At 48.4% G+C, this 14,937-nt stretch overlaps 5 protein-coding genes across 7 annotated transcripts in view; 2 read left to right on the plus strand and 3 right to left on the minus strand.

The window, feature by feature from the left end:
* Positions 1-14: 14 nt before the first annotated feature.
* On the minus strand, positions 15-3,883 carry LOC125954380 (gamma-soluble NSF attachment protein-like). The gene is made up of 7 exons (XM_049684608.1): positions 3,799-3,883; positions 3,326-3,739; positions 3,184-3,251; positions 2,802-3,112; positions 2,451-2,726; positions 2,190-2,384; positions 15-2,117 (listed from the first exon to the last, which is right to left on the minus strand). The coding sequence occupies exons 2-7, from the start codon at positions 3,376-3,378 to the stop codon at positions 2,058-2,060; spliced, it is 963 nt and encodes a 320-aa protein (XP_049540565.1). The 5' UTR covers positions 3,379-3,739; positions 3,799-3,883; the 3' UTR covers positions 15-2,057.
* A 304-nt stretch (positions 3,884-4,187) lies between these two features.
* On the plus strand, positions 4,188-5,839 carry LOC125954377 (pleiotropic regulator 1). Its single transcript, XM_049684602.1, has 3 exons — positions 4,188-4,382; positions 4,456-4,592; positions 4,658-5,839. Exons 1-3 carry the CDS (start codon positions 4,270-4,272, stop codon positions 5,794-5,796), a joined length of 1,389 nt encoding a protein of 462 aa, XP_049540559.1. The 5' UTR covers positions 4,188-4,269; the 3' UTR covers positions 5,797-5,839.
* A 191-nt stretch (positions 5,840-6,030) lies between these two features.
* Positions 6,031-11,436, plus strand: LOC125954373 (transitional endoplasmic reticulum ATPase TER94). 2 transcript variants are annotated; one of them, XM_049684594.1, is made up of 5 exons: positions 6,031-6,277; positions 7,261-7,363; positions 7,721-9,757; positions 9,851-10,005; positions 10,090-11,435. In XM_049684594.1, the coding sequence occupies exons 1-5, from the start codon at positions 6,261-6,263 to the stop codon at positions 10,196-10,198; spliced, it is 2,421 nt and encodes an 806-aa protein (XP_049540551.1). In that variant the 5' UTR covers positions 6,031-6,260; the 3' UTR covers positions 10,199-11,435. The 2 variants fall into 2 exon arrangements, with proteins under 2 accessions (XP_049540551.1, XP_049540552.1); XM_049684595.1 differs by lacking the exon at positions 6,031-6,277 and adding an exon at positions 6,297-6,437 and having other exon boundaries at positions 10,090-11,436.
* A 242-nt stretch (positions 11,437-11,678) lies between these two features.
* On the minus strand, positions 11,679-14,395 carry LOC125954374 (titin-like). Of its 2 annotated transcripts, XM_049684597.1 has the most exons (3): positions 14,348-14,395; positions 13,261-14,288; positions 11,679-13,188 (listed from the first exon to the last, which is right to left on the minus strand). In XM_049684597.1, the coding sequence occupies exons 2-3, from the start codon at positions 14,081-14,083 to the stop codon at positions 11,807-11,809; spliced, it is 2,205 nt and encodes a 734-aa protein (XP_049540554.1). In that variant the 5' UTR covers positions 14,084-14,288; positions 14,348-14,395; the 3' UTR covers positions 11,679-11,806. The 2 variants fall into 2 exon arrangements, with proteins under 2 accessions (XP_049540554.1, XP_049540553.1); XM_049684596.1 differs by having other exon boundaries at positions 13,261-14,387.
* An 89-nt stretch (positions 14,396-14,484) lies between these two features.
* Positions 14,485-14,937, minus strand: part of LOC125954382 (uncharacterized) — a 1,346-nt gene continuing 893 nt past the window's right edge. Inside the window, exons 4-5 of the mRNA XM_049684610.1 lie at positions 14,910-14,937; positions 14,485-14,842 (exon numbers count right to left, since the gene is read on the minus strand). The exon at positions 14,910-14,937 is cut by the window's right edge and continues 66 nt beyond it. Coding sequence (XP_049540567.1) covers positions 14,833-14,842; positions 14,910-14,937 — 38 coding nt within the window. The 3' untranslated portion in view covers positions 14,485-14,832. The remainder of the gene's footprint in view (positions 14,843-14,909) is intronic.

Here is a 14,937-nt window from a genome sequence, read left to right on the forward strand (position 1 = left end):
TAAAAGAAGACACTTTTTCAACACACATCAATCGATGAACAGCGTTACGCGCGCAACTTCGGCATTTATTCACTCTGGTGCCACCGTGAAGTGCTTTCTATCTGGAGCGGAATTGTCTTGTTTCTATGTTCTTAAACGCTATGGTACGATCAATTTTTTATAACATTTGAAGTTTTGTATCATTTTCCTCACTCAACCAATTGCTAACGGCCCTCGTAATTCCAGACTCTGTGGCAGCGCACTTGTCAGACGGCTTGCCAGACAGTAAAACGGTAAGAATGCATTGTTTTACTTCCACTTCTCTCCCGATCGGTTAGAACTTTCCAATTCATCAAATGGCACCGCAATCATTGAAATGTAAATAGGTCAGTGGACTATTCATAAGATGCCAAGTAATCGAATAGGAAGCTGCCTATAGTGTGCCTTCTACACTCACTACTTCCTCCACAATTTTGCGCCTTATTACCGTGTTATTGTGGTAAAAATTACGAAAGATTTTGTTCGTATCCACGTTCAATTTTAACACGTTTCCGTCACACACTCACACACTTCTCTTTTATTTTGCAAAACGTATAAGCGAGACTATATAGAGACTGACGGCGAATGTAGTCAACATATAGGAGAATTGTATGTAGTCAAAGCAACGGTTTGTTTTGTCAATGTCCGCGGTAAACTTAATTAATCTCTTACTACTTTTAAGTGAACAAAATATCAGATAAATGGCATCAAGTGAAAAGGAAGGATTACATATTCCCTTCTCATATATCCCCGTGTGTTGTCTATATATGTATATACTGTACAAGCTTATCTGTCCTTCAACAATCTTATAATAGCTGCAGTTAAGTGTTCTTTCCTTGCGTCTGATCGAGATACACTCTGATACTTTCAGTTTCGTTCCTCGCAAAACTTGCTTTTGAGCAAGTATTTCCTGAATCGTGCACCAGCCAGAATGCTCACTCATTAGCTCACTCTTTTCTATTTCCATCTGCATTACTGTCACACCGTTTGATTCGTTTTCCCTGTCGGTTTTTCTAAGGGAATCGTGGTTTTGTGGTTGGTTGAAATATCGCAATCTACAACAGTTTGATTGATAACAATATTAGTTTTTCATCTCAGCTACATGCATTGTCGTTATCCTTTCTATCTATTTATAATTGATAACATCATCGATCACGGGACAAGATGGGGGGAAGAGGATCTAGAGGCAGAGCAAGATGGAGGCATCAGCAGATGTAGTTAGACCGGCAGCTAATAGGCTTCACACACTAATTCATTGCAGTTATCTTTAGAAGGATGTTCTAGAGTTGTATGTTTTGCTAATGGGTTCGTTGCTCTTGGCGTGTAAAGTTTATAGTTTAATGTTTGTTTTTCTGTTTGAATTCTGTGTCTATTGTGACTGTTTTTATGTGATCTTTTTTCATAGAGAAAAAGCTCCAATTGCACCATTGTCTGACGCACTCAGTAATATTGGAAATTCATTTGAAGTAATTACTTATTTAGATAGTTAATGATGAATATAGATCGGCTGCCACTTTTGTTTCACTGTTTCCAATTCTTATCCATCTCCACGTCTAACAACTAGATATTTCAATAGCTTGAGAGAACCGGCGGCATAGAAAGAAGTTTAAACATTTTACACTAAATGCCCACACAATGCATGATCTATTTGTACTGAGAATAAAACTGTACATAAAAAGGGTTAATTTAGTAAGCATACAACTAATGCACCAGACAGTAATATTCAGTTCAGTACCTAAAATGGAGGTAACACAATTTCTTTGCAGAATAAATGTGACGCAAAACTATATACCGATAATCATTGCAACAATGACAATAAAAAGCCTTTGGGCGAATGTTTTTTAAGTAGAAGGGGGTGATGATACGAACCCTAATAATATAGATCGATCGGCAGGCAAACTCCATTTACTACATCATACTCGAAATCGTAGGAATAATATAATAATATGTAATAATAAAAGCGATTTTATCACACAACTCTTAACGCTCTGTAGTACACGCTCCATTGCACAAACCATTGTCTCTTTAGGGCGTACACATTAACACAGGCCACCTTCATCTTCGTCTTCGTTAGCAGGACCAGCGGTTGGTTTTGAAGTCTTTGCCAAGGAAAATAGAATATTAACAAAAATCTAAATGCACGATGACACAACAAACACCGTAGTACTTACATCGCTTGTTCCACCGCTGTTGGGTGAAACGTACGAAGGGGCCGCATTTTCGATTACGTTCGCCTTCGGGGCAATCGCCATACCCTTCGGTAGGGGTAAATCTCGTGCCAACCGAGAATACTCAACGTCCATGTGACGGATGAAGGGAGACGAGAGGGCACGCTGAGCTAATTCAGGATCCTCATCATCGTACGCCTGGTGATAGCGGGAGTGTTAAATGGGCGTTTCATCAAAGACACAATCACATCATGCGATACGAACCTGCAGCAACGATTCCAGAGTTTGAACCTCGGCGGCATCGCAGCAATTTCCCCACTCTTTAAACGCCTTTTCGGCCGCTACATAGTCACCACGGGCGAGTTGCACGAGCACAAGCGCTACGGCTAGACGACCAATTGCACCATCCGATCCTACTTGCTGATGCAGGCCGATCTCACGCCTAATTGCATCCGCTGCCTGATCGTACATACCCAGCTTCACCATGATACGGGCCACCTTACTGGCATACTCTGCACCCTGCCTCGTCGAATCTTCAATCTGCAATCAGAATAACAAAGCATGTTTTGAGTCTAGGTAGGAGCACACCGCTAATTTCGAATATAAGCAACACACCGTAACAACATCCACGGCTTGCTTGTACAACTGCAGCGCGTCTTCCGGGTGCGACTGCTCCAGTATCTTTGCTGCCTTATCGAGGACTGTCGCGCCAGATTCGGGAGATCCGTGCTGCTGGTACAGATTGCAGGCCCTTTCAGCCAACTTCCGGATATCGCCGAGGCTGTTCATATCTTTGCATATCAGTATTGCCTGATCGATGCACTTTGCCGCGTGGAACAAGGCACGGTTCTGCCGATGGCAGTCCGAGGCCTTCATCAAACAATCCCGACATTGGTCCAGCGATTTAGCGTTCCGAAAGCAGGTTGCTTGAGGAGATGAACATGCAGAAGCGTACAAAATTAACTGTGCAAACTTAAAACGCACTGCAACAATTTACCTGCTTTATTGTACTCTTCTGCTGCGTTATCAAAGTCTGGTCTCCACTTTAACAGCGACGTTTTCAGGCTACGCAAGCGATTTTAAGTACAAAGGGGACCATTTAGCGTCTACCGGAGGCAAACTGGCCAAAAGTAGCTTACCATTTCTCCGCTTGACGGATATGTTCCTGGGCTTCTTCAATCTTGCTAGACATAGTGGTTTGCAGTGAAAACAGTGAAGAATGGGCTGGAAAACGGGGTGGTTCTCCCTTTTCTGCACTGTAAAAACACGCCCGTGTATGTTGCGTGTCCTGCGTGAGTCACAAAACTTTGCCTACGCTGTTCCTGCACGTAGGTTCTTGCTGGCGCTGTTCCGACAGAAAGTTGCACTTTTTGTGGCTATTCCTTCGAAGGCTCAAAGATAAACACAAAATATTACGGCCACAATACGGCCGATCGTTTGTTCCGTGGTTCTGAGCGCAGTTTCCACGGGTTTCCACTTTCTCGGCACTTTTCCAATGGAAATGGCTGCGATAGATGCTAATGATGCTAATTTTGCTCTAAAATTTCGCGAAACTATTCCAGAATATTCAGATTTCGCCTTTTTACATGGATTTTTACCTTAAATCTCTCACCTCAAACCGTGAAGCAAAACTGCGGCACAGGGTAGTCAATTGGCTATTTAGAATTTTGATATTTGCTTTTTTGGCCAAAAATTTCGTTTTTTTGGACAAAATGCTCGTGGTTATTTGCTATCATTAGGATTATTGATAATTTTTATCAGATAAACCACATTTTTGTATCGAAATTTTGAAAAAATCCAAAAACCAAACGGATTTCAAAACTTTTGTGTGAAAGAAAGGTATACATTTTTTGGGCTGTTTCTTCTCGCTCTCATACGAAAGAGTGAGCAGGAAAAAAATGCACTGTGCTACTTTGGCCTCTAAAATGCACTGTGCTACTGTCGAAACTGTCCTACTGTCAAAATTTGTTTACATCTCGCGACGAGTTTGTTTGGTGCGTGCCGGGATACTACAAAACATTTAACTAAGCGAATAAAAACTTCTTTTACTCTGTGAAATTTACCCATAATCCTCTTTAGCAATATGGAGGAAGTGCAGCGTCATTCGGTGCACACGCTAGTATTTCGTTCGCTCAAGCGCACCCATGATTTCTTCGTCGCCAATCAAAGCTTCCTTCCAGAGGTCGACGAAAGCCTGTGAGTACCAGCAAGGATCAACGGCAGAAATCCCCGTTTCATACTTTCTCCCTCATTTTTTTTTATTATTTAGAGAGAAGCTAAAGTACTCTATTAAAGCGAGGGATACCTATGGCTTGGTGTTCGATCGTACTGCCAAAGCGAAAGCGTTAGCGGTGAAAAGAGGCGAAGGCGAACGCGTCGATGGGCCCCCGGGAGTTAAGGATGGTGGTAAGATGCGCGAAGCGTGCATCGCGAAAAGAACGTGCTCAACTAAACTCCGTATGCTCTCTCAGTTCTAGCCATAACAGCCGGAGGCGAACAGGAAGGTGGATCCACGGATGGCGCCAACCCGCAATCGAACGCACTCGTTCCGGCAGCTACACCTGCGACCCAGAATACCTCGAATGCCGTGCAGATACTGCCCAAGAAAGCGCCAACCATTCCGAAGCCGAAATGGCACGCTCCGTGGAAACTTTGCCGCGTCATTGCCGGTCATCTGGGATGGGTTCGGTGCGTGGCAGTCGAACCCGGCAACGAATGGTTCGCGACGGGTGCTGCCGATCGGGTGATTAAAATATGGGACCTCGCCAGCGGAAAGCTGAAACTGTCGCTCACGGGACACGTCAGTACAGTTCGGGGGCTCGCCGTAAGTCCCCGTCATCCGTATCTGTTCAGCTGCGGGGAGGATCGCCAGGTGAAGTGCTGGGATCTCGAGTACAACAAGGTCATACGGCATTACCACGGGCATCTATCGGCAGTGTATACGATGTCGTTGCATCCAACCATTGATGTACTGGTAACGGCCGGTCGGGACTCTACTGCCCGTGTTTGGGACATGCGTACCAAGGCGAACATTCACACCCTTACCGGCCACACGAACACGGTGGCCAGTGTGGTGACGCAGGCGGCCAATCCACAAATCATCACGGGAAGCCACGACTCAACCGTACGGCTCTGGGATCTGGCGGCTGGCAAAAGCATGTGCACCCTCACGAACCACAAGAAGAGCGTTCGTGCAATCGTCCTGCATCCATCGCTGTACATGTTTGCCTCTGCATCGCCGGATAACATTAAGCAATGGCGATGTCCAGAGGGTAACTTCATACAGAATCTCGGTGGTCACAACTCGATCGTGAACTGCATGGCCGTCAACCCGGAAGGCGTGCTGGTGTCCGGCGGTGACAATGGTACCATGTTCTTCTGGGACTGGCGTACGGGCTACAACTTCCAGCGCTTCCAGGCAGCTGTGCAACCGGGTTCGATGGACAGTGAGGCTGGCATCTTCTCGATGGTGTTCGACCAATCCGGCTCTCGGTTGATCACGACGGAGGCCGACAAGACGATCAAAATTTACAAAGAGGACGATGAAGCGACGGAGGAATCCCACCCGATCAATTGGCGACCGGAAATTATAAAGCGCAGAAAATATTAGGCAACCGACAGCGTTGCGGTATATAAACTAATAATAAACTCCTCTGACAACAACAAGGGGGCTTGCATGTTTAATCTTTCGTGAAAAACGTCTGAGAAACGTCTTCAAAATAGCTGTTTCAACGGCTAATTTGAACTTCATGAACTCGCCGCGCAGATTGGACTACAACCCTGGAAACACGTCGCCCGCAAAACAGCCAGTCACTGGCTTTGACAGCTGCTTTTTTTGTCGTCGTCGCTGTGCAGTGGAAGTGCTTGGTCTCCTGAATCAGAACCCGCAGAAATTTCGCGATATTCGAACGGAAATCCGAGTCGCCTGGTCGTGCCAACACGCGAAATAGACCACGAAAGTGTCGAAAACTCGTAGTAGACAAAGCAGCGCTCCAATTTAACTAAAGCGTGTAACGTGCCGCAAGAAGCCGCATTTCGCAAGGTTTGCAAGCACAAGCTCTCGTCGCTCTTCAAATGGCCGATAGTAAAAAGTAAGTAGCGAGTTTGGTCGGAGTCAACCGGCATCTGGGGAGCTGTGGGGACAGAAGAAACCGGAAACCGATGAGGCAGCAACGGAAAGGATTCATAAATCGGAAAAGGGACTCGGCGATGTGTCGCTCGGTCATTGGACATCGATTTGGCTTAGTAGTGGTGCGTTTCCATGGTGGTGTGCGTGTGGTGTGTGTGTACAGTTCTGCTCATGCATCGTTAGTAAAATGGGAAATGGGTTCAATTTCTGCTAGTCACGATAATACCTACCATCGCGACATAATTGTCCCTTTGAAAATACATCCTTGGCCGCGAGGATCCATCGACCCTCTTTGAATCAGCTGCTTAATGACCCCCTCCACCCGAAAGGTTCGATTTGCATCGAATCATATTTTATCAGCAAAATCCTTCACCACAAAGCCGCCCACCGTTGCGTCAGTCTTTTATAAGAGAGTCGCTTCGAAAAGCGGAACTTGCCTGGGTTATGTAAAAACCGACTAGTTTCTGCAGTAACACGTAGAAATCGAAAGCTTGGCGATGGTTGCCCACTCTTGCGTGAACAATGTCGGATGCCGCATAATGATGCGCTTTGCTATCAGCCGGCTCGACGAACCCCACCGTTGTCCCTAACCTAATAATCCTTTGTTGCAGACGACTGGTGTTTGATATTCGGTCAGACGCCAGTATTATTAGATCTTTCGCGAATAAACTAGTGGCACCACTTTCATCGAGGGAGGGGGAAGGAATTATTATGTTGTGGCTAGGTCGTTCGCCCTTTTGATGCGTACCCCCTCTGTATATGCTTTCTAAGGACTCATGCGGCCATTGCCCTTGCACATAAACGCATGTCTGGAATACAATCACCATAACACCAGGAACAGCGCGACCAAGGAGCGATGCCTTTTTGTTTTGCTTCGATTTATTCACATCCCCGCAAGAAAGACTGCATTCCGTTTTATCTAATCTGGTTTTCCATTTCCAACAGCGAGGATTTGGCGACCGCTATCCTTAAGCGCAAGGATCGTCCAAATCGTCTGATTGTCGATGAAGCCGCCAACGATGATAATTCCGTGATCTCGCTGTCACAGGTAAGTTATAAACCTCCCACGGCAATGCTGTAGCCTACATTTTCCTTGCCTTCGGTAATAATAGGTGATAAGAAATAAAGCTTGTTTTAGTGAGAACCCTTTTGCCCTACATTTCACGCTGTGCGCGTTTGTGCCTTTTCCACATCGAGCAATCTGCGTCCGTTACCATGGCGTAAAGTTTGATGCAGACTAGCCTTTTATTCTATGTAACGACAATGTAAAAAAAATCATCAAAAAAGCTAAAGGTCAATGAGATAGCGAGAAAGAGTGCTCGAACAACAGCAAACCATCGATAGCTTAGCTTGTTCCATTCTCAGTGTTCACGGTTTAATGACTTGCTACCGTTTCTGCTTGTAGGCCAAGATGGACGAGCTGGAGTTGTTCCGGGGTGATACGGTCCTGCTAAAAGGCAAGCGGCGCAAGGAAACCGTCTGCATTGTGCTGTCGGACGAAAATTGTCCGGACGAGAAGATTCGCATGAACCGTGTGGTGCGTAACAATCTGCGCGTGTGGCTCGGTGACGTGGTGTCTATTCAGTCCTGCCCGGACGTCAAATACGGCAAACGAGTCCACATTCTGCCAATCGATGACACAGTCGAGGGACTGACCGGCAACATGTTTGACGTCTATCTGAAGCCTTACTTCCTCGAGGCGTACCGACCGATCCACAAAGATGACACGTTCATTGTACGCGGTGGCATGCGAGCGGTTGAGTTCAAGGTGGTCGGAGCGGATCCGGAACCGTACTGTATCGTGGCACCGGAGACGGTGATTCATTGTGATGGCAGTCCGATCAAACGCGAGGAAGAGGAGGAAACGTTAAACGCCGTCGGGTACGACGATATTGGTGGTTGTCGCAAGCAGCTGGCGCAAATCAAGGAGATGGTGGAGCTGCCACTGCGTCATCCCTCGCTCTTCAAGGCAATCGGTGTGAAGCCACCACGCGGTATCCTGATGTATGGACCGCCCGGTACTGGTAAAACGCTGATCGCCCGCGCCGTCGCTAACGAGACCGGAGCGTTCTTCTTCCTCATCAACGGACCGGAAATCATGTCCAAGTTGGCTGGCGAATCGGAATCGAACCTGCGGAAGGCGTTCGAGGAGGCCGAGAAGAACTCGCCGGCCATCATCTTTATCGATGAGATCGATGCGATCGCACCGAAGCGTGAGAAGACGCACGGTGAGGTCGAGCGGCGCATTGTATCGCAGCTGCTGACGCTGATGGATGGCATGAAAAAGAGCTCGCACGTGATCGTGATGGCGGCTACCAATCGCCCCAACTCCATCGATCCGGCATTGCGTCGCTTCGGGCGATTCGATCGGGAGATTGATATTGGCATTCCTGACGCCACGGGACGCCTGGAAGTACTGCGTATCCACACGAAAAACATGAAGCTGGCCGATGATGTCGATCTCGAGCAGATTGCAGCCGAATCGCATGGACACGTTGGTGCCGATCTTGCATCGCTCTGCTCCGAGGCCGCTCTGCAGCAGATCCGTGAGAAGATGGACTTGATCGATTTGGAGGATGATCAGATCGATGCGGAGGTGCTGAACTCTTTGGCGGTCTCGATGGAGAACTTCCGTTACGCGATGACGAAATCCAGCCCCTCGGCACTGCGCGAAACCGTAGTCGAGGTACCAAACACGACCTGGACCGATATCGGTGGCTTGGAGAATGTGAAGCGCGAGCTGCAGGAGCTGGTGCAGTACCCGGTCGAGCATCCGGACAAGTTCCTGAAGTTCGGCATGCAGCCATCGCGCGGTGTGCTGTTCTACGGACCGCCCGGTTGCGGTAAGACGCTGCTGGCCAAGGCTATCGCCAACGAGTGCCAGGCGAACTTCATCTCTGTGAAGGGTCCGGAATTGTTGACCATGTGGTTCGGTGAGTCCGAAGCAAATGTGCGCGACATCTTCGACAAGGCCCGCTCCGCCTCGCCCTGTGTGCTGTTCTTTGACGAGCTCGACAGCATTGCCAAGTCGCGAGGTGGCAATGTGGGTGATGCTGGTGGTGCCGCCGATCGTGTGATCAACCAAATTCTGACTGAGATGGATGGTATGGGCGCGAAGAAGAACGTGTTCATCATCGGCGCTACCAACCGGCCCGACATCATCGACCCCGCCATACTGCGTCCTGGGCGTCTCGATCAGTTGATCTACATTCCGTTGCCGGACGACAAATCGCGCGAAGCTATTCTCAAGGCGAACCTGCGCAAGAGTCCGGTCGCCGAGGACGTCGATCTCAACTACGTGGCCAAGGTGACTCAGGGTTTCTCGGGTGCCGATTTGACGGAAATTTGCCAACGGGCCTGTAAGCTGGCGATTCGGCAGGCGATTGAATCGGAAATTCGGCGCGAACGTGACCGTGCCGCCAACCAGAGCTCGGCGATGGATGTAAGAAAGCGACACAACTCTTAGCACTGTGCCGAAACCCCTAACGGAGAATGGCTCATGTTTTTTGATTATCTCTTTTATTTTATCCCTCAGATGGACGAGGAGGATCCAGTTCCAGAGATTACACGCGATCACTTTGAGGAAGCGATGAAGTTCGCTCGTCGGTCAGTGTCCGACAACGATATCCGCAAGTACGAAATGTTCGCCCAGACGCTTCAACAGTCACGCGGTTTCGGTACCAACTTCCGGTACGTGTTCGATCGATCGCGATTCCAGAACCAGTTAGAGAAACAATCTAATCTCAATCTAATGTGTACTAATGGCTATTTCAGATTCCCGTCGGGTCAGGGAAGTTCCAGCACACAGGGTCAGGGATCTTCAGGTGGTCAGCCGGCAAGCAATAACCCGGGAGACAACGGAGATGACGACCTCTACAGTTAGATTTACTTTCCGGTCGGATCGGATCGGCTGTGTGTAGCAGTGGCGCACCAGGAGATTTTTCATTTAATCCCTCCCCCTCCCCCCCCCCCCCCCCGTCCTCAACTTCTCTCTCCCCCGGTACTTCTCCTCTCGCATATTCCTCTATCTCTCTCTTCATTCTCCATATCCCATAATTTTATCCTGTTACTGGCTGGGTAAAAGGGTGTTTTTGGTTCTCATTCAAACGTTCTATGAGCAGAAGTTATTTTATGATTATTGTTTCAAAATCATTCTATTTCTTGAGCGACGCTTCGCACAGAAACACGCTCACACAACCCCGTCTGCTAACTGGGAGCTCAATTGTCTTCTTTTTGAGTCAGTAGAAACGCGCATTCGGTCAGATTTGGTTTGATGATCGTATAGGTTGTTAGTGAGTGTACAGCAGATGATCGACAGTAATTTCATTTACTACACACGTAGGCCTCTCTCACTTTCATCCGTCGGATCGTAAATATTGAAAAAGCGAGCGACGCGATCGGTTTGGTTTTTTGCTTTTCAGCTATTAATACAGCAGGAAACCACATAGAGTTCGCTGGCTCGAGGAAGGCACATCATAAGTAGGATGCGACGTTGAGTACGGGAGTAAAAAATTTAGAAGGAATCGGAAATGATATCTAGAAATGGTAGTAACATAACATGGGAATTAGTAAACGCTCGCGCTGAATTGGAAGAGACGAGAAATAGAACCTCCTTCTTCTTCTCTCCCGTTATTCCTCTTTTTATTTTATTCATTTGTAATCGTACTCGTCGTAGTAGAAATAATCAACCAACCACACTTAACTTGATCATCATCCTCCAGTTTTAAAGAAACTTGATCTTGCTGGATGTTTGGGCGTTTTCTCGATTGCGATCATTCATGAAATGCCTAATGGGTTGACCCGAGAGGGGCAAACACGGAAAGGCAAATATTAGTAGTAGCGGAAAGAGGAGAAGAATGAGGTGGCACCCCGAACTGCCGTGCGGTATCGTAACAGTAACTACACAGCCCGGTCACGACATCTCAAGCAACAGTAGCTGATCAGCTGATCCGCTGCTAAGCTGGTGCGCTGTGCTGCGTTGTAATAGTTTTCTTAATCATTCAGGGTGAACGTAAAGCCAGCCAGCTAGAGGAGTTCACATCTAAAAAAATGTATTTTTACGGGAAAACGAAAAACAAAACTCGAGATATAAGAAATGGGTGAAAATAAATCACACAAAAAAAAGAAACAGAGACAGGTTCTTTTTCGAGTCATAGCAGGCAGCTGGAGCTTGCTTTGTTTCGTTGTCGAATTGTAATACTAGAAGTCCCGCCAGTGTATAGACCAGCAAATTCTTTTCCTATAGTACTATAGGGCTGAACTCGTTACATGCACACCAATGCAATATTGACAACAACCATGGTTTCAATTTCTCTTAGTAGACGGCAGCGTTTAACGACAAAGCAAAAAAGAAAATTGGAATTGTGTTGACAAATTCCATGTAAATTTTTTATTGGCTCAAATTAGTCTGCTGTCTTCAGCACTGTTAAAAAGTCTGCAGAAATTCAACATAAAATAACATTCTTTTCTTTCAAGTGCTTCGACTCGTCTTCTACCTGCCAGCAGTGCTGACGACGCTGGAGGCACCGTTTTGGTTCGGTACCTTGAGATTGCCTACAGTCATCACTCGCGATTGTACCGGTACGGCGGATACAACGGATGATGGGACGACCATGCGGCGAAATTGCACGCTACCGACGTTGCCTCCTGCGATGCTACTAGTAGTGGTCGAAAGCGGGAGGGCTCGAACTCCAGCCGGTAGGGTTTTCACCGGGATCAGCTTCACGCGCTCACCCTGGGGTTTCACCAAGGTAATGACAGGTTCCGGTGGTGCAACTGGACGCTCCTGACGGTCGTCCTTGACGGCGGTAGGTTGCGTCCGAGATGACGGAGCAACGAGCTGAGTGGCCAGCAGATTCCAGCACTTGAGACGTTCAATAAGGATGGCTGATTTCTCCGGCAGCAGCTCTAGATCGCGTAACAGCATCACCAGCTCGGATTGTGTGATGCGATGCGGTTCCATGGGTTCGGTTGCACGAACTACACATGTTGGTTCTCCTGTCGCCGGCTGCTGCTTCGGTTGTTGCGGTTGCGGCTGTTGCTGTGCGGATGTACTTCCGATGACCGGTTGTTTTGTGACCAATGGGGTCGATTGGGCAAGCGGAGAAGGCAATGTGGTGGTTGTTTTTCGTATTGGCGTTTGCAGCTGTTGCTGCTGTTGCTGGTGATGTGAAAATGGCACCGGTGCATTGATATTGACTACATTGATCCACGGGGTGTGCTGTGTCGTCGGTGACTTGCTCGGTGATGGTATCACCGGTCGCAACTTAACTGGGTACAGTTTACCACTCTGCATCGCAGTACCACTCTTCACGACCACCATTTTCGCACCGGACTTTGTGAGAATGACGCGTTTCAAGTTGGGCGGTGGAGACGGTGCAGACTGCTTTAGCTTGTCCCCATCCGGTGGTTCCGACTTTACCGAAGAGGTCTCCTCACTGCTATTGTCCCCTATTGTCGGAGGTTGCGGCGTCGGTGGCTCTACCTTCTTCTGGGATAATATCTTTGTTCTTACCGATTTGAATTGGCGCGCACTAGCGAGTTGGATGGGGCGATTGATTGCTGCCCCCTGCGTGACCGACGTCGTGGATTTCGCCTGTATTCTCGGTACCACTTTCGGACGCACCGGATGTAGGATCGGCGTTTTGGCCGCATCGTTGACGGCAGTGAAAGCACTATCAGCAGCAACGGCTTTCTTAGCTGGATCTAAGCAAACTTTGTTCTGTTTCTTGTGATTTTCTGTTTCTCCATCCTCCTCCTCCTCGTCCTCCACCTCCTCATCCTCCTCCTCCTCATCCTCCCCATCCTCATCGCTGGTAAGCAGTTCCTCGTCATCAAGTTCCATCGAATCCCGTTCCTTCTTCGTCCTTTTTCCTGTAACAGAGAAAATGTGATGAAAACATGTGCGCCAGGTAAGCACAAGGGAACCATGGAACCAAGGCATACCATCAGCGAGGCCGTTCGCTTGCTGTTCGTTACTCCGTTTGAGCGTGGCTTGGGTTGCAAGCTTGCGTGTAGTGGGTTTGCGTTTACCCGCGGCCTCCTTGGAAGGGACCGGAGTAGGCAGTGATTGGCGAGCTTTCTTCGTAGCCCGTACCGGAGAATCGCTGTTAAGGACCACATCGGTCTTTCGCTTTCTGGCAGTCATTGGCCTATTGGTACTGTCCGCGACCCGCTGCTGGGCTACGGCCGCAACCATAGAGGCCCTTGTCGCCCTCGTCATCGGCGGAGAAGCCGGTTTGATCGGTTGCGCTGTTGGCTTCTCCGTTGGCCGGTCTGGTGTGACTTCGAACGACGGTTCGACGTTCGAGGAAGAGGAAGAATCTACCTCATCGACGGTACCTTCCTCCGTTTCCGTTGCTTCCTTGTGGGTCGCGTAAATTGGGCGTTTTGCTGTGGCGAGGTTCTTCGGGTAGTTCACCGACAAGCGCTTACAAGCACTCCCACTATGAGAAGCGAGGACCATGCGCGTCAGGCAGAAGTAGCAATCGGTTTTGTGGTCCTTCGGCGCAGTCCAGATCATCGGTGCGCTAAACAGGAGCGAAGGTTTGCGGTTCCGACCGCTAATCCATCGGAGCAGCGCATGGTTGCACTTGTTGCACACGGACGAAGGCCCGTGCAGATAGTTTTCCTTGGCCGTGCGCACCTGGAAGTAGGCCTCATACGCGTCCAGCAGCGGCTTGGTCATGATCGAGCGCTTGTGATGGGAAGGCGTGTACTCGCCGCACACGAAACAAAACAGATTCTTGGGGTTGGTGCAGTTTTTCATCTTTTGGCTGGTCTCAAACGGAGGGAGTTCAGAGGTAGCACAGACACTCACAACCCAAGGACACACGGGAAAGCGGGAAACGTAACTCGATAACTACCCCCCACCGTACACTTGGGAACGTACAAGCAACGAATTCTTCCACATCTACGCCTGCCAACGGATTATTCGCGGGAAATGGAAATGGGAAATCTTTCGGGAACGTGGGCTAAAAGTCACTAACAACTTGTTACTCTTTATTCTTTAGCTCCTAAATTTCCTTTTTACCTTGGGTGTTTATCTTTCGCTGCTCTGAGTGAACGCCGCCGCGTCGCCATAGAGCCGCCCACTGCTCTAGAGCGGCGGCTGTTTCGAAAAATTCGAGTAATTTCGAAGTTGCCGGCGGATTTTGTGGACGCGCTGGGGGGCTAACGGCGCGACCACTAACTTCAAATCACGCTTAAAGAAATCCGGTCCGGGATCATCGTCAGCGCCTACCGTTCCGTGGCGTTGCATCAGCATTATTGAGCGTGTGTGCAAACGGGCGCTGGAATCGGTACAAAATCAGTCGGCACATCACCGATCTCCGGACCAGTCGGCGCTCCAGCGACATTCCAGGAGGACCTCCAAGGATAAAGAATAAGACGACCTTCTCGCTTTGGAAGGAAAGACGACTGACCCGCAGCCCTGGGTAAGTAAATCTAAAGGATAACGAAGTGGATTTTATAGGACTACGATTCCGTTTGTAAGTTTATTAAAAGAACTTCGTGGATCTATCCAAATCTGTAAAAGCAAAAGGCACAAAGGCATAAGTTGAACGAATGGAAAGCGAACTGGCAATGATACTTACAGTGAACTAATGGAAGGTAATCGGTTGC

The sequence above is a fragment of the Anopheles darlingi genome, chromosome 3 (genome assembly GCF_943734745.1).
Source record: "Anopheles darlingi chromosome 3, idAnoDarlMG_H_01, whole genome shotgun sequence".
In the NCBI taxonomy this organism is placed as follows: Eukaryota; Metazoa; Arthropoda; class Insecta; order Diptera; family Culicidae; genus Anopheles; species Anopheles darlingi.